The sequence below is a fragment of the Onychomys torridus genome, chromosome 1, assembly GCF_903995425.1.
Source record: "Onychomys torridus chromosome 1, mOncTor1.1, whole genome shotgun sequence".
Classification (NCBI taxonomy): Eukaryota; Metazoa; Chordata; class Mammalia; order Rodentia; family Cricetidae; genus Onychomys; species Onychomys torridus.
The window spans coordinates 97870956-97890125 of NC_050443.1; the positions used below are offsets into that span (position 1 = coordinate 97870956).

The 19170-nt window shown below is 40.5% G+C and overlaps 1 protein-coding gene across 2 annotated transcripts in view; it reads left to right on the plus strand.

The window, feature by feature from the left end:
* The window catches only part of Acsm3 (acyl-CoA synthetase medium chain family member 3), a 27441-nt gene continuing 8271 nt past the window's right edge, over positions 1–19170 (plus strand). Inside the window, exons 1-10 of one of the 2 annotated variants that reach the window (XM_036190612.1) lie at positions 1–139; positions 5910–6183; positions 6787–6997; positions 12918–13125; positions 13739–13882; positions 14029–14185; positions 14412–14491; positions 15787–15910; positions 16975–17055; positions 18673–18774. In XM_036190612.1, the coding sequence (XP_036046505.1) occupies positions 5983–6183; positions 6787–6997; positions 12918–13125; positions 13739–13882; positions 14029–14185; positions 14412–14491; positions 15787–15910; positions 16975–17055; positions 18673–18774 (1308 nt within the window). In that variant the 5' untranslated portion in view covers positions 1–139; positions 5910–5982. The remainder of the gene's footprint in view (positions 140–5909; positions 6184–6786; positions 6998–12917; positions 13126–13738; positions 13883–14028; positions 14186–14411; positions 14492–15786; positions 15911–16974; positions 17056–18672; positions 18775–19170) is intronic. The other variant, XM_036190604.1, reaches the window with a different exon arrangement.

Genomic DNA, 19170 nt, shown 5'->3' on the forward strand with positions numbered 1-19170 from the left:
TCTGGGCCAGCTGGAGCCTCTGATTGTCACTCTCCTTCCACTTTGATCTACCAACACTAAATCAGAGGTGAGAAATCAACTTTCTCTTTCAGGAAGCAGATCTGCTATCACTCCAGCTGTGTGGGGAGCTATGTCTTTAGTGAGTATTCCATTTTTTCTCCTGTGTAAGACTTCCTGCAATTGATGCAGGCTTGCTTTATAATATATGTTCAGCAAACAAAACCAGCAAATCCAGAAAATACTCTGTGAAGCCACGGATGGCAAAGGTGTCTCAGAACTTCTCAGCTGCCATTGGAACACAGTTGAGGAATTAGTGGAGAAGCAGCACTCCCAGCAGGCTGCAGGCAGAGCAGCTGAGTTTTCAGCTTAGGCTTTTTGGTGAGGCTTGAGTTTTTAATATTGTGTGCCTGTGTTTATATGATAAAATGTGAGGTGGAAGAGCCCTCTGGCCTGCCATTTACATGGACCCAAAGCTGTATTTCAGATGAGACTTTAAAGACTTTCAAAAGCCCTCTGTCCAGCCAGTGGAGCCTTGCTTGGAATTTTTCTTAACAACATTTCTGTGGCTTGGTGTAAAATCCAAATTTACTGTGCAGAAGAGATCTTTTCTTTCATCTGCAAGGGATTTTATGAAACTTGGAAAATAGGCTTTGTAAGATGCTGAGATCATTGAAAAGACAAGAATTGACTGAGCCTTATTGGGAAGAAAGAAATACTATGGCTTTGATGAGGGGGTGCTGATATTTCTTTTTGGTTTAAAAAAAAATGGTTAAATTCCAACTGACTGGTCAATTTTCTGTTTTTTTTTTAAATGTGAATTTTTTAATGTTCATTTGAAAAAAGTTCTTTTTAAAAATCTATTGATAATTTCATACATGTATAATGTATTTTGATCATATTCACCCTCTATTATCTCTCCCACGCCCCTCCCACTCCTGCTGAGCCCTGCTACTCCCCAGCAAGCCCCTCACTTCATGTCTATTTTGTACCTAGTGAGTTTAATGAAGGTTCTTGCATGAGCATGGGTGAGTGGCTGTTTGCTGGAACCTGAGGAACTTATCAGTGGCTACATCAATGTATAAATGAGAGATTCTGAGTGAAGGAGAACTTGGTATAGGGCTAGGGAGAAACCACACTGAACACTGATTCTGCTTGCGATCAGCAGTTAGTACACTATGTTTATCTCCAGTAAACATTTGCATACTTGTCTGTAATTACAGTCTGAATACTTATATAGACTTAATAGTCTGTAAACTTCTGTGTGGAGGGGGCAGACTGGGCCTTGTCATGTTCATAGACATATTCTCAGCATTTGATATAAGCCTGTCTCAGGTATCTGGTGGGTAAACGGATGTACTGTTCAGTTGGGTAAATGTATGTTGGAGGGTGGTGTGTTTCTCATGGGTGTGGGGTAAATTAATGTAAAACACTTAGCACAGTGCAGTCACTCACTTGCCAGATCTCAGCAAAAATGGTGCATCCCTGAAGAGACCTTCCAAAATAGCCCTTTTTCCCTCTTGTTATCCATTTTTCCTTTTCATGTAACAACACATTTATTTGTTACCACATTTACATGTGCCAGTCCATGACAGTAGGGAAGACCTTGTCTCTTTCATCCCCCACCCCATATATTGTCTATATCTGCAACATTTCAAACTTTCAGTCAGTATTTATTGACTGAAATAAATGAGCCAATTCTTGACCTTTGTTTCAATTGGACCAGGAAATGTTTATTATACTTCTTAACTATTCTAAAATAGCATTTGTATTGGGAGAAAGAATCAATTCTTTTGAAGAATTGGTTTCAATTTTTCATTTAAATTACAAAGTAAAAAGGACAATTCAAGTGATCATCAATTGGGAACTAGCAGCTGTTTGGTTCAATGCCATGCAGCTATGTTTTTTAAAAGAGAGAAGAAAGAGGCCGGGTGGTGGTGGCACTCGCCTGTAATCCCAGCACTCGGGAGGCAGAGGCAGGTGGATCTCTGTGAGTTCGAGGCCAGCCTGGTCTACACTGGTCTACAAAGCGAGTTCCAGGACAGCCTCCAAAGCTACAGAGAAACCCTGTCTCGAAAAACCACACACACACACACACACACACACACACACACACACACACACACACACAGATAGAAGAAAGAGCTCTGTGTATTTATATGAAGAGGCCTCTAAAACCACATTAGTGAGAATGGATTGGGTGTGTGGAGTGGTGAGAATTTAGGACCTGGTGTGTACTGCTGGTGGAGAAATGAGAGTCATATTTGGGATACCAAGAAGCACAGTGTCTCCTGGGAGGCAAGACTGGGATTAAATACAAAACCTTCAAGACAGGAAGGAGGCATTTTTCAATGTGTGTCCTTTATGGTTTTTGAACCATTGGAAGGTATTATACCAAAAAGTAAAAACCAAGATGAGTTTGCTTTTAAGAACTCAGTGCTGAGTGCCTCCTTTAGTGGAAACTTGCAGTCTTCAGCACTGGGGGCGGGGTTGGGGGGGTTGGTAAAGTGGAAAGAACTTGATCCTAATTCTGTTTGGAAGTTGGAGCACAGCCAAGAGGGCAGGTAGTTACTCGCCAGCACACAGGCCAGTCCTGCTGCTCTCTTGCTACCTGGCCCTGATGCCGAACAGAACATTGGAGACCTTGAGGGCTTCACCCCGGGGAAAGAGCCTCAGCGCGCCTCTGTTCTGAGAGAAGGCTGCTCTTTCAGGCTTGGATTTCTGTCACCGCTTTTTCCTTACATCTATTAGGTCAGAGAAAGTCCTGGGCAGTGCTTTCCCAACCCTGAACCTGTAGAAAAGTCTTACCTTGAGAAATTTCCTCCTTCAGTTTTCCTTTTAATATTTTTTGTGAGTTCAGTTCTGAGCTGTTAGCCAGACAGATCCTCAGCATATTCTGCAACAAGAAAAAAACATTACGTCACCTGAAAAACAACTACTGTCACAAAAGGTTTTTCTTTTGTTTCTTGTTTTCATTAGTTCTTAGAGAATTCCATACAATGTGTTTTGATTATTTTTACCATCACCTGCCACTCCTCCCAGCTCTACGAGGAAAAACTGTTTTCTGGACACAGCAGGGCAGGCGCACATATGAACTCACAGTGGTTTGTAACAGCATGCACAAGACCAGCTCAAGCTCAAAAATCCCAGTATGGAGAAAGGAGGTGGGCACAAGGTTCCCAACCTTAGCTGAGGAGTTATTAGTAATGAACTGATTTTAAAACTGTACTTATATTAACATAAGCTGCCTCATGTAGATGATGCAGGTAGTCACATAGCTATATTTAATGAAGTAGAGGTACCTTGGTAACTATAACCCTGTAGTTAAAAATTCTTCCTTCCAAAAAAGCCATTTAGTCACTTTTTTGTTGTTGTTGTTTTGGTTTTTTTTTTTTTTTTTTTTTTTTTTTTTTTGAGACAGGGTTTCTCTGTGTAGTTTTGGTGCCTGTCCTAGATCTTGCTCTGTAGACCAGGCTGGCCTCAAACTCACAGAAATATGCCTGGCTCTGCCTCCCAAGTGCTGGCTTTAAAGGTGTGCGCCACTGCCACCTTGCTCACAAATTTTTTTTAAAGAAATTTTTTTCTTTACTTTTTATTTTTATACATACTTTCTGAGACAGGCTTTCACTATATAAACCAGGATGGCTTTGAACTCACAGAAATCTGCTTGCCTCTGTTTAGCAAGTTTTGGGGCTAAAGGCTAACAGATTATTTTTTAATTGTTTTTAATTTCAATTGGCTAAAAAAAAAAGAGTTGACTAGATTCCTGTGAAAACGTTTGATTTGAGAAGATTAAAGGAAGTGATTTTTTTTTTTTTTTTTTTTAGGAAACAAAAAACCTGGATCAGAAACACATACACTAGGAATCAAATGTGGTTATAACTCCCAGGGATAGAAGCATGAGTATGACAGTCAAGGTCTGGTCCTCACAGAATTTATAATCTAATACCATGAGCCGACTATAGCCATGAGCTTATCCAGCCTGCTGCCCATTTTAACAACTTTGTGAACTAACAATGGCTTTCACATTTTAAAAAGTGGAACAATACTTGATAACACATGAAAATTGCATGAAATTCAAGTTTTAGTGTTTATTGATAAGGTATTTGGGAGAATCTAACCATGTTTATTTATTTATGTATTACCAACATCTGTGGCAGAGTCAAGTATCACAACATAGACAATATGGTCATAAAGCCCAACTTTTACCAACCCTTGTTTTATTGAAAAGCAGTAGGCTAGGCGCCACGAGGAACATTTGTATTGTTGAATTCAATCTTTGGTAAACATACTTCTCTGTCAGAGGTTCCATCAGTCTCTTTACTAATAAAATGTAAACTGAGATTCATAGTGGCGCAAACAGAGTCGCAATTACTGAGTGGTAGTTAGAACTATTCCATGATTGTATGACTCAATAGGCAATAGACTTAGCCAACACTCTAAAGATCATTGTTTCTCTCACCTGAACATAGAAACTTGTTGCCTGGAAAATCTTGTTAAAAATTGAGATCCACTAATTCAACAGATCTTTAGTGGGACCCCAAGACTATGCATTTCTGACAAGCTTCCAAGTGGTGTTGATGGCTCATAGATCCCAGGCTCTGAATGAGTGACTCTCAACTTGGGTCATGCATTACAACTCTGAGGAAATTTTTTAAAGCAGCATAGGCCCACTCCCCCAAATGCTAATTTACTGGCTGTTGATCCAGGCCATCAAGTTTTTAGAAAAAGCTTTCCTAGTGATTTAATGCATAAATAAGATATCAAGTCATCGCTTTGCTGGAATCTTGTTGGCCCAAAGTAAAACCATTCCAATGAGAATCCAAAGACCCAAGTTCGAGCCCTGATACAATAGGGTAAAGGCTGATGCTTCCTCTGTTTGAGGTTCATTTTCTTTGAAGGTGAAAAAAAAGGAGACCCAAGGTAGATGACCTCTTGGAAGGCTCACACAAAGAGGTAAGACATGAGGGGTTCCTGGGTTTCAAATGCATCCAGTGCATTAGCATGATGCCCAACCACCAGGTTCATGGAGGATAAAGCTTAGCCGATATCTGCTATCTTGTCCTGTTTGGACACTTTATCATTATAGAAACGATTCCACATAGCCAGGCTGCCCTATCACACAGCTAGAATCACAGTCAAAATTACGTTTTAATGATTGTGAGAGTAGTGTCTGTTTTATTGCAGGAAAATTATGGGAATTATAAGGAGGAGAAACTCAGTCATAATCCCTGGAACACTAAAATTGTATTTTTAATAGCCTCTGCCAAGGAAATGACATTGTGATCAAATGACTTCCCACAGAAGCAAGGAGGTGTAGGTGTCTGGGAAGGACCTCCCAACAGAAGGCCTGTTATTATATCGCCAAGCCTGGACTCGATGGTAGTGTGGGCTTCTATTGGCAGCATGGGAACTGCAGCCTGTAAACCAGACAGACCCTAAACATAGACAGTGCTTTCAGGCCAAGCTGGCACTAGGCTATTCTTAGTTTCCTCATCTGTAGATAATCTGTGGTGTTTTGATGTGACTTTTGATATGACATTAGCGTATAAGCCTCTGTATAGTCACAAAAAGTTGAGAAATGCATGTAGAAAACAATAGTGAATAGTGTGGGGTAATCAGGAGAATGGCCTGGGCCCTGACAGTTCTGGACTTGAATCCAGCCCATGGTTCTTACTATTTTCTCTATCTGTAGACATGGCTAATAACTACATACATTACAGGGTTTCTCTAAGGATTTAATGACAAAGAGTACACAAAGCATCAAAGCACAATGTTTGGCACATAGAGATGCCCAGAAAATGATGGTGAGTGGGTAAAGGATGAAGAGTGATGATAGAACTCAGGTGCTTTGCAGGTCTTACTACTCTGCAAACAAAACTAACTGCATGTCGTTTTTGCTTGTGTTTTAGGTGGATTAGTCTGCATGGAAATCCCAAGTACTAAGACATCCACCAACACTGATGCTAGTTAGCACTTGTCACCATGGCAATGCTACTTCACGCTAAGTGTTTTCAGCGCCTAGCAATTCCTGGGCCTATGAGAGTCTTGTATAGAGCTTATGGAAAAGCAACCCCTCAGAACTTTTCTAACTACGAGTCCATGAAGCAGGACTTCAAAATAGAGATTCCAGAGTATTTCAATTTTGCAAAAGATGTCCTGGACCAATGGAGCAGTGTGGAAAAGGTACGGAGAAAATGCCAGTCAGAAGACTATCAGTGCAAGTGATCACAGCCCCAGGGGTGGTTAGCAATGGCTGTAGAGAGTTCTGCTACAATGAAGGGGTGATCAGTGGAAGTCAGAGGTTGCTACTAACATCTAAAAATAGAGGGGCACCTCTGAAGTGTGGAACAGCCCCAGGACCAGGACTTATCTGGCCTACAAGGCCATCATGGCTGCTTGAGAAAGCTTACATTATATTAATGGACCCTTTTTAGTTTTTTTTTTTTCTCCCACTTTTAAACAAAGAGGAGTAAAAAGTGATTTCAAGAGTCAAAATGGAAAGAAACAAAGTATAACTACATCCCTAGGGGGATGATGGGATGTAAGAATTCTAACTTTTGAGAAAAAAAATCATGATAAATAAGAAAGGACTGGTCCCCAAAAAACCTGACATGGCTTCCAGAATGTAGAAATAAGAACCTTTGAGTGATTTGTACTTATTCCATCTACATCCTTACTAATAAATAATTTGTGAGTTTCTGAAGAGAGTATGTTTCATTAAGTCAACTGAAATATAATTTAACTGTATAGCAACCTCTAAATCCATGATGGCCGCACTTTCCTCAGGCTGGAGGGAGACTTTCCAACCCAGCCTTCTGGTGGATAGATGGAAATGGAGGAGAAGTGAGGTGGAGTTTTGAAGAACTCGGATCTTTATCCAGGAAACTTGCCAACATACTCACAGAAGCCTGTTCCCTGCAAAGGGGAGACAGAGTAATGGTGCTTCTGCCCAAGATCCCAGAGTGGTGGCTTGCAAATGTGGCCTGTCTGCGAACAGGTTGGTGATATTCACACTCCTGATCCCATATCCACACATTTAAGTAACCATGAGACAATTATCTGGGTACAGTTTGCTGTTTGGCAGCATTCTATAACTCTGCTCCAAGGGTCACACATAGGTGCATCTTAGAAGGCTACAGCCATTTCTTCAACATTCCTTTCATCTCTCTACCATTAGACGTCATGACCCTATTGTGGTTAATGTTTTCTGTTAATATTTGTGGTCATTCCCATCTCCTGACTTTTCTGCATCTTGTTTGATCTGCTTGGAATATCTTTCCCTCAAAACTAAGTCCATAGCTAACTCTCATTTCACTTTCAAGTGTCAGGCGTCAAGATGTTTTGTTTTTGTTTTTGTTTGTTTTTAAAGATGTAATTAATGTGTATGAGTGTTTCCCTGCATGTGTGTCTGTGTATTATGTGCATGCCTTGTGCCTTCAGAGGCCAGGAGAGGATGTCATCAGATCCCTGGTGATGTGAACCACCATATGGGTGCTGGGAATAGAACCTGGGTCTTCTGCAAGAGCAGCCAGTGCTCCTAACCTCTGGGCCATCTCTCCAGTTCTCTCACTCTTCAGTTTAATGTTACCTTCTCAGACAACCGTAGCCTGATGTCTCAACCTGGATGCTCTCTTGTTTAGGCATCTGTTATAGTTACTGTTCTATTGCTGGAAGAGACACTATGACCACGGCAATTTATGAAAGAAATTTAATTGGTGGCTTGCTTACAGTTCTAGAGGCTAGTCCATTTCCATGATGGTGGGCAACAGGCATGGTGCTGGAGCAGTAGCTGACAGCCCATATCTGATCCACAAGCAAGAAGCAGAGATAAGGCATGACTGGGCCTGGCATGTTTGAAACCTCAGAGCCCACCCCCACTGAAATACTGCCTGCAACAAGGCCACACCTCCTGATCCTTCCTGGATAGTCCACCAACTGGGAACCAAACATTCATTGGCCTATGGGGGCCGTTCTCATTCAAACCACCACAGCACCCCAGAGTAAGATATATATATATAACTAGTTAAACTTTTGGGGCATAGCATTTGTCTACATGTAACCTGCAGTTCCCATGAGGGTTAGGTATGCCCCTAAAAGGCCGTTAACATAGCATATCTAGAACCTTCAGTGATTAGCATATAATAAATGTTCAGTAAAATATTTGTTGAATTAATGTTCTGGTTGTCACAATATATCACTTTATCAAGTGGCCACTCTTTTATTAGAGGATAGCTAGTATATTCATTTCATATACACATATGAATTATTCATTGGAAAAGCAGAGCCTATTTTCAAACAGTGTTTTACAAAATGAGTGCACTCATGTACACTGCTTAAGCTTACTTTCTTAGTAGAGCACTGTTTAACTGGCAGGATGAGATATACATTCATACTAAGACAATAAAGGAAGGCAATTGAATGACTGCTGGAGAATCTTAAGAGAGGGAAAACAGTACAGAAGGAGCAAGGGGGTTTTGTAGGCAAACTCTAGCCAGGAACCTCTTCCTCTGTCCTGAAGCCACTGCATCTCTTGTCTGTCTGCATCTTTCCTGCGTTGCCTCTTTAATCCTCTTGGCTAACATTCCTCTCCAACTGGGCTGTGTGCAGCTTTGATTGCTATTCAGATGCTTCAGGCTTCCAATCCCCTGTGACCCATCTGGTAATCCACTCAGCATCTTAAGTGTTTAGGCAAAATCTGATTGGAACAACTTTAGGATAAGGCAGTTAGAATAGGTCAGAGGCAACTTTTCCTGATTCTAACTTGATTCCTGGGGCTCTCCATAGGAAGGAAGGCAAATTATCTTAGGTGGATGAGAGAAAGAACCGTAAATCCAACAGTCTTAAGAATGTTAGTGTTAGTGGGACATAGTCATTTGTTTACCTGGTCATTTTTCCCATAGAGGCTGGGGAAATGTCTCAGGGCTGAAGAGTGCTTGCTGCTTAGCTGTGAGGACCTGAGCTTCGGATCCAAGTACCTAGCTCAGGCAGTTCACAAATACCTGGAACTCCAACTTCAAATGATGTAATGCCCTCTTCTGGCCTCTGCAGGAACCTGAACATTCATATGTACATATATACATAAAGACACGGACACATGCACACATGCACATTAAAAGAAACCCTTGAGCCAGGCGTTGGTGGCACACGCCTTTAATTCCAGCACTGGGGAGGCAGAGGCAGGCGGATCTCTGTGAGTTCGAGGCCAGCTTGGACTACCAAGTGAGTTCCAGGAAAGGCACAAAGATACACAGAGAAACCCTGACTCGAAAAACAAAACAAACAAGGAAGGAAGGAAGGAAGGAAGGAAGGAAGGAAGAAAGAAAGAAAGAAAGAAAGAAAGAAAGAAAGAAAGAAAGAAAGAAAGAAAGAAAGAAAGAAAGAAAGAAAGAAAGAAACCCTAAAAGCCAGGCATGGTGGTGTACATCTTTAATCCCAGCACTCAGGAGGCAGAGGTGGGTGGATCTCTGTGAGTTCAAGGCCAGCCTGGTCTACAAAGAGAGTTCCAGGACAGCCAAGGCTGTTACACAGAGAAATCATGTCTCGAAAAACCACACACACACACACACACACACACACACACACACACACACACACACCTAGTTGAAAATGGATTTTTCTTTGGGCCGCCAGCTCACAAAAAATGACATGGAGACTTATTACTAATTATAAAAGGTCAGCCTAAGCTTAGACTTGTTTCTAACTAGCTTTTATAACTTAAATTAACCCATATTTTTACATTTATGTTCTTCCATGTTCTTGTTTCATCATCTCATTACGCTCATCCTGGTTATTCCACATCTGCTGCCTGGTGGCTTTTCCTTTCTTCTTTCCAGAGCTCTCTGTCCTCAGAAGTCCCACCTAACCTCTTCTTCCCTAGCTAATGGCCATCCAGCTCTTTAAACCAATCACAGTGACACATCTTTACACAGTGTAGAGGAATATTCCATAACAGCTAGTTGAAAATTGAAGTCTTAACTCAATAGGACTTGTATATTGCTTAGGATTCTATACATAGATGATAACAAGATAAAGAAGGCAAAGCTATGGTTAACACATCAGTCTGGATAAGGCCTGTGACTATGGGACAGAGAGAAGGACGGGGAGTAGGAAACTTCAACACATTGTTAAATTCCACTTCTTACAAAGACTGCCATATATTGCTTATTTGTAAGTTGATAACAGAAGCTGTCCATATTTTTTTTTTCTATTTTCACTTTCATATGTGGTATGCTTTGCAAATTTAGAGAAGTGTAATCATAAGGCAACTTTAAAGGAATTTTTGCTTCCACTGTTTGTGTTTATGGTGTGTGTGTGTGTGTGTGTGTGTGTGTGTGTGTCTGTGTGTGTCTGTGTGTGTGTCTGTGTGGTGTGCATTCGTGTATAGGTGCCATGTGCCATGTGGAAATCACACAGCTTTCAAGAGTCTGTTCTTTCCTTCCACCATGGGATGTGGGGATTAAACTCAGGTTGGCGTGCTTGAATGGCAAGCACTTTTACCCAATGAACCATCTCTCTGGCTAATAAGGAATATTAAAGCACTTAAGAACTATTAGACAGCAGAGTAGTCCAATGAATTTTAATGTGCTTTCAGAACAAGGACAGTACTTGGCAATGAAGAAGAGCAATGCTCGCCTGCAGTTCTACAAGTGTGACATCGGCCCAGTGGCATAGGTATCCCTGGGAATTTGTCAGAAACAAATTTTGAACACGTTCTGAATCTAAAACTCTGGGATGCAGCCTAGAAATCCATGTTTTCACATAGATTTCAGGGATTCTTATTTACAGATTACTTGGGAAGGGTAAAAAACACCCAGAGGTAAATGCCATTTACCATCTCTTGAAGATTGGGGGCTAAAAATGGTGTAGTCCAGAAGACAGCTGTATGACAAATACATAAATAGGTACGTAAGCAGAGAGATGACAGATTCCTTTTTTAAAGATTTATAATTTTTTTGTGTGTGCGTGCATGTGCACAAGGGCTGGAGTTACATGAGCCCTGTGAGATGCCTGAGGTGGGTGCTAGGAACTAGCTCAGGTCCTCTGTAAGAGCAATGGGTGCTCTTCACCACTGAGCAATCTTTCCAGCTCAGGCAATAGATTCTTTTATTTTCAAATTAATTATATTTTATTTTTAATTTGTTTTTTTAAATATATTGTATTAGTCAGGGTTCTCTAAAGAAACGTAACTATTAGGATGGATACAAATGTTCATATAAATTCATATACCTGGGATTTATTAGAGTTATTTACAGGTTATGGTCTGACTATTGCAACAATAGCTGCCTCTCAATAGAAAGTCCAAGAATTCAGTAGTTGTTCAGCCCACAAGGCTGAGTGTCTCAGCTGGTCATCAGTATACATCAAAATTCTGAAGAAGTAGGCTCTAATGCTAGTGAAGGAATGGACTTGCCAGCAAGCGTGAGGGCAAGCAGGAAAAAAAGCAAGCTTCCTTTGTCCATGTCCTTTATATAGGCTGCCACCTGAAGGTGTGACCCAGATTAAGGGTGGATCTTCCTACCTCAAAAGATCCAGATTTGGGGTGAGTCTTCCTATTTCAAATGATTTAATAAGAAAAAATCCCTCACAGGTATACCCAGCCACTTGGGTTTTAATTAATTCTATATGTAGTCAAGTTGACAACCAAGAATAGCCATTACATACATTTTAATTAAAATGTAATTACAGGGTTGGGGATTTGGCTCAGTGGTAGAACGCTTGCCTAGCAAGTGCAATGCCGGGGGTTCGATCCTCAGCTCCAGAAAACAAACAAAACAAAAACAAAAACAAAACCAAAAAAACGTAATTACATTACTTTGCCCCTTTTCTTCCCCCCTCCAGCCCCTCCCATATTCCCTCCCTCCAATGCTTCCCACACTCCTACCCGACTCTCAAGTTGATAGATGCACAAACATATAATGCAGCCCACTGAGTCCTTTGTTTTTGTCTGTGACTATATGGCTTCAGAGATGACCACTTTTACTGGGTAACAGTTTGGGTGTTCATTCCTCGGAGGGCTTAATTCTCTCCCTCTTGGCAGTCATCAGTTGCCTGTAGCTCTTTGTCTAGGGGTGGGAGTTGATGAGACTTCTCCCCTTCCACATTAGCAAGTCTATTCAGGCAAAATATCCATTCATTCTTTGAAAAAAATAAACCTAAGAGTTCAGATGTATTAAATTTTATTCTAAATTCATTACATGCTTTAACTCATTCAATCCTGGAATAATCCTATAAGGAATGTACTTTCATAATCCCAATTTTACAGATGCAGAAACTGAGGCTTACAGAGGTGAAGGGCTTATTGGAGGATGAAGTTTAGGGGTGTCTGGCTCCTGGACACCAACACACTACACTTTACATTGTAACTGACTATAGGCAAGAGGAGGCCACAGAAAATATGCATACCTCAAGAAAACTAAAACAATCGGTGCATTGTAAGAAGCACTGGACTGGAGTGGTTACATGTACAGCTCTGGAGTCCAGCTGCAGATTTGGATTCCTGTAATTTCACTTGTTATTCATAAGCTGTGAGACATGCTATGAATAGCTGTTTACATTGGAGATGCGTGGGCAGGGACTGAGTGAGTTAAATATACAAAATAGAATAATACCCAGCACTCGAGCCCAACAACCAATACTGAATATCATTTTTCAATTAAAATTCCTTCAATCTCAATGTTATGAGTGATCTTCAAACACAAGACAATCACTCAACATTTAATGCTCTCTTGTTAGGGCAAAAGGGAGACCTCTTCAAAGGCAAAAATCAGAACAATGAAAGACAAATCGATATCTTCCCTAGTTAATTCACTAACTCATTCTGAGACACATAGAACGCAAATGTACTAGCTTCAGTGTCCTAACTATTATAATAGAGGTTAACCTTGCTTTTAAACATTATTCCTTTTCTATTCCTTTAGGGACAGTTTTAATCCCAGGAACCACTCAGCTGACCCAGAAAGACATTCTCTACAGACTACAGTCTTCAAAAGCAAAGTGCATTATTACTGATGATGCTTTAGCCCCAGCAATAGATACTGTGGCAGCTAAATGTGAAAATCTCAGCTCCAAACTAATTGTGTCTCAGCACTCCAGAGAAGGGTGGGGGAACCTCAAGGAGATGATGAAGTAAGTAGCTTCAATTTTAGATCAGTGCCCTACAAAGAAAGGCAATAATGAAAAAAGTATCCAATTCAGTAGATGTGAGGCAAATGCAAAGGAAAACAATAATTAACAAGAATAATCAGTGATCATTACAGAACTAACAGTGCCAAGCTTTCAAGTAAGAAGGAGACATTTTTAAAAAGCATTCCCTGAAATGGAGAATGGTGTACAAGAGGCTTATTAGGGAGTTCTCTTGTGAAACAAGGGAAGGATGTAGGACTGAGCAGAGGAAGAAATTAATGTTCTATGTATTCTCTATGAAGCTCTCAGCTAACACACTGGGAATCCTGGCCTTGAATGGATTCTTAGGGCTGTGAAAATCTACAATAGGTGACCTTGCTCCTACACACCCACAGTGATCATCAGTTTGGGATGGGGCCTGTCCCTTGCACACTCATGATTGTGAAGGCAGCCACTCACATCAGACAAGTAAAAGGATGGACATAGAGTTAGCTTTATCTCAGGACTGAATCCAAGTTATTGATTCATATGCTGAAGAGGTCCAAGCACATGAGTTTTCAAATCCTCCTCAGAGGTCACAGTCAGGCATAGAAACACTGTAGATTGTCTTTTGCAGATATGCCAGTGACAACCATACCTGTGTGAACACGAAGCACAATGAGATGATGTCCATTTACTTCACCAGTGGGACAACTGGGCCTCCTAAGATGATTGGACATACCCACAGCAGTTTTGGTTTAGGATTATCTGTCAATGGAAGGTACTTCCACAGAGTGATTTGTGGACTGGCCCTTTAAATTTGTTTTCCAACAAATTCTACATTTTTGTAAATTTCTGCATAGATTTATGTGCATTCAATTCCTACCAGTTTAACACATTTATACAACAAGGCTCTTTGTATTCCAGGTTCTGGCTGGATTTGACAGACTCGGATGTGATGTGGAATACTTCAGACACAGGCTGGGCAAAGTCTGCATGGAGTAGTGTTTTTTCTCCATGGACCCAAGGAGCATGTGTGTTTGCACACTGTTTGCCCCGTTTTGAGTCAGCTTCTATCTTTCAAGTAAGGCAGACTAGAGAAGGTTTATGGTTAGAGATGTGTTAGCATTAGTGGTATCACTAATGGGACTGGTAACTAAAGTAAATGCAGAGCTCTCCATCTGCAAAGTCCACAAAGATGGGAAAAGATCGGAATACTTTAATATTAAAAGAAACAGTTTTACATTGTGCTGTGCTTCCAGCAGATTGAAATAGTTCAGTTGAGACACTTTGCTCTTTCTGAACTGCAGACCCTCTCTGAGTTCCCCATCACCGTCTTCTGTTCTGCGCCAACTGCCTACCGAATGCTTGTACAGAATGTTACAACCAGGTAAGACATGTTGGTAAATGGATGCTCAGTCAGGGGAAAGAGGAAGAAAGGGAAGCTAGGAAATGAAACACTTGTCTGTCCAAACGACGAGTCGGTATAGGATTTAATGTTTTTGGTTTTTTTCTTCTCTTCCTTCTTTTTTTCTTCTCTTTCTTCTTTGCTTTATTGCTGACATTTTAAAGATGGTTGCTGTGTCCAAAGCAGGCTCCCATTAACATGGAGAGGAAAGGGAAGATTAGACCATGTCTAGAGCTCTAATGCAGTGGTTATGATAAAAAGGGGGAGAGCATTTAATCTTTGGGGTGACAGCTATTACCTGAGCTGCTCCTTTTTGCAAATTCTCCCAGAAAACAGAAGTGAGAATGTATGCTGTAAATCTACTGTGATTCCATTTGAAATGCTTGGTTGTTGCTCTAAAAAGAAGACACTATCACTGTGCTCATAGCTCAGCACTTCTGGTCTCCTGTGTTGATACAAAGCACAGCTCTTGCTCCAAAGAGAGTAAGACATAGTTTGTTCTGTGCTATGGGTCAGGGACATGGATTCTGATGACCTTGAATGACATGTTTCACTGTGGAAGCAATTACATGAACTTTCATAGTCACAGAACAAAAGGAAGACATGTGAATTAATGCCTTTGCCCAATACATTGGTGACGGCATCAGGTTGGCAGCCTACAGGGAAGCTGGAAGGGGACCTCTTCTATAGGTTTCTGATGTTATAATAGTCTCACTTTTAGAGTTTGTGTAAACCAGTGGTCCTCTAAGTTTAACAATATATTTAAAATTTTTTACCTAATAAAATGAGGATAAGATTAGGTACACAGATTGGTAATAAATGACTATAGAGTGCCAAGAATAATTTTGGCCCTCTATCTCACCACAGTTATGAAGTAATGCCCCTCAGCTTATAAAATCTTCACAGAGAACTTCAGTTCACAATTGTGAGGTGATTTTTAATTGATGATTTAAAGTATCATTGTAGAGCTGGGTGTAGTGGTGCACTTAATTCCAGCACTTGGGAGGCAGAAGCCAGGTTCAAAGCCAGAATTGTGTACATAGCAAGTTCCAGGGCTACATGCAAGTAATCCCGAGAGAGAGAGAGAGAGAGAGAGAGAGAGAGAGAGAGAGAGAGAGAGAGAGAGAGAGAACCTGGCATTAGAGCAACCTGTTTCTGGTATCAGGGTACTACTTTATATTAGAGCAATCTGCTCATTTTGTATTAACAACAGTCCTAATTCCCATGTCTCACCATTTTTCCTTCTCGACCAAACTCACTCCATGTTGTTGGAGAAGCTATACGTTCAAAAGTCTGAAGCACTGTGTGAGTGCTGGGGAACCGATCAACCCTGAAGTGATGGAGCAATGGAGAAAGAAGACAGGCCTAGACATCTACGAAGGATATGGACAGACAGAAACGGTACCGGCCCCACTGAAGACAGGGCTTAAAATGGGAGTGGTCAGATAAATAAAAGCCAAAGGTCTAATGCGTCTGTATGATTGCTGGAGGGGTAAGGAAAGGTGAGGTTAGGAAACAATTTTTTTTTAAATAAAGAAAAGCTTGAGAAAAACTAATTGCAGAAAAATCTCAATCACATTTTTGAGAAAAATGACTAACTGGTTGGAGCGAGACTGTCACAATATTTTTAATGAGAAAAGTATCGGCCCTATGTGACAGGGAACCTCTAAAGATTCGAAACACAAAGCTGTGAGCGTGTTTCTGGTTCCCCAAGTAGGGAGTCTGCTGGGAGAGACCTTAGAAAGCAGATGCTAAAGCATTCCTATGACCCCAGTACTCTGGAGAAAGGTAGAGAAAGGAGGATCAAGTTCAAGGTCATTCTCTGACACACAGTAAGTTCAAGACCAGCCTGGGCTATGTGAACAAGCACATACATAAAAAATAAGACAAAATAAAATTGACCCTTTAAAGAACTCATGCAGATAAAAACAATTGTAGAGGGGGGTTGCATCTTAGTGGTTGAGCACTTACCTAGCATATGAGAGACCTCAGTTCAATCCTCAGCACCACCAAAGAGCACTAGAGAGAACTAATAAAGTAAGAACAACCTGCTCATTTTGTAATAGAAGGGGTGATAAGACCAGCAGAGAAATAGAAAAGTTGACATTTTCATTGGGTGTATCTTATTTACAGTGTTTGAACTTCTAAACCCTGAGAATTATTACCTAGAAATGTTGAAATTCCAAAACTAAACAGCAATAAACGTCGACAAATTATTTAAACACAACTAGCATATCATTAATTGTATTAATCTAAGTACAAATGTTAATATAATCATGTAATTTATTTTCTTACATCTTGTGTATAGTTGTAAGCTGTCAATATCTATATCCATGAGAGCAGAGGTTTTATGGGTTTAATGTTGACCCTGCTTCACAACTAAGTGCTGTTGAATGAATGCATGATAGGGGAAGTAGTATTTTACATTACATATGGGGTTACCTTACTTTCTTCTCCTTCACCAGGTGCTGATCTGTGGAAATTTCAAAGGGATGAAAATTAAGCCTGGCTCAATGGGAAAGCCTTCTCCTGCTTTTGATGTGAAGGTTTGCATGGCCCCTTCCAGGAGAATGTCTCCTCACTACACCCACCCACACTCTTTTTAATGTAATAATTCCATGTTACTTCTATACCTTAATTTCTATACCAAAAGAGAACTGGGTGAGAAGCGTTGGCTTAATACCGTCTTATTGTTGTTGCAAATACCTATATTGTGCCATGAATTCTGGGCATTTAATTTCCAGAAATATCCTGAAGCTATACTAATAATAGGACCATTTGCAGGTGAGTATGTAGATAAATTAAAGAACTCACTCATGCATCCAGAGCCCCAGATGGGAACACAATCTCAAGCAATCTGGCTCCAGCATCCATACTCTTGGACACAGTATGTGGTGAGGCAGGATTGGACCTTCTGAAAGTATCAACCAGGCCCAAAGTGGCACAAGTTCATAGAGATTGCAGCACAAACTTCTCTCCCTGCCTGCCCATCTGTTTCCAAGCTTTTCTTAGCTACAGCCCTTATTACCATCTGATGCCTGGCTTTGGAAAGCATTTTATTTCCCCATCTGTACGCTTTGCACAGAGATAAAGTTTTCTCAGGTCAACCCAGCTTCAAAGCTGGGTGTAGACAAATGATTTGCAAAAATATTCATATTTTAAAAAGGAAAAAAGCAACAGTGGCGAAAATGGATCAGTTTCCAGAGGACAGGGCTCAGACTTACACTTAATTGAAGTTTAGTTGTAGGTAGAATCACTATTTCTCAAGTTCATCATGCAAATCACAAGGCCACTTGTTTGAAATATTCACTCTCACTTCTCCTCCCTGGGACATCTGACTTAATAGTGAGACACAGAACTCTGGAATCCATGCTTGACAAAGACATACTGCTAAACGATAAAAGCAGGTCGTAAAACTTCCTAAGCAATGTTGTTCAAATGTTAAATGTTCTTATAATAAAAAACCCAGAACCAGATATCAGGGTGAAAGCTGAAAGATCAGAGAAGGGGAACAAGCCACAGCCAACCTCACCTTACCAACTCCTTAGCTGATCCTGTTTCCTCAGAATGAAAGCCTCCGAGTCCTCACTGGAAAGGGTCTCAGCTGAACTGATTTAGTTCCTGTTTCCTCAAGCCTTGTATACCTTTGTCCACTCTGCCATCACTTCCTGGGATTAAAGGTGTGTGCCACCATTGCCTGGCTCTGTTTCCAGTATGGCCTTGAACTCACAGAGATCCAAACGGATCTCTGCTTCCCAAGTGATAGGATTAACGGTGTGTGTCACCACTGTCTGGCCTCTATGTCTAATCTAGTGGCTGGCTCTGTCCTCTGATCCTCAGGCAAGCTTTATTAGGGTACACAATATATCACCACAAAGCAATGCCATTTTCCTTTTCTGTCTAGAATTGTCCCAAAGGACATTACCAAAACATTACAAGGTGGTAGAAGTAAGGAAATGTTTTACTATCCTTTCACATTTTGCTTTTGCATTTTTATAATATTTTATGTGGTGATAACTTAGGTAAATAATATATTTAAGAATTTAATGTATACTTAAAATGTTTTTTAAGTATATATTCTGGCCAAAATGATTCAAAGGTAAAATTTCAGATGTGGTATTCAATTAAAATTCCCTTAAATAAACTGTCCTGTTTTATTCTAGATTTTAGATGAAAATGGTGCTATTCTTCCTCCTGGACAAGAAGGGGATATTGGTATTCAAGTTCTTCCTGATCGACCATTTGGCCTTTTTACTCACTATGTAGTAAGAACTTTATTTTAAAAGTCTGTTTTCTATTTATTCTTCAAAAGTGTAATCTCAGCGTTTGGGATACAGAAGCAAGAAGGCCACAAATTCAAAATCATCCTCAGTTATTACAAAGCAAGTTTGAGGCCAGTCTAGAATACATGAAACCTATACCAAAACCAAACAAAGTATTTGGTGACATTCCTATTTTTACAAAACAAGCCTAGGAACTTTGTCTTTCCTTTAGAGGTTCATTGCTCTAAATAATAACCCCCACATACAGGCAATTAAAAAAATAATCTTGCCAAATAACACATTGGTGCCCTCTCCCTGGAAGGGAACCATAAAAGAGGGCTCTTATCTATGCTTTCTCAACCTTTGTAGATCCCTTTCAACTAGCAAACAGGACACACT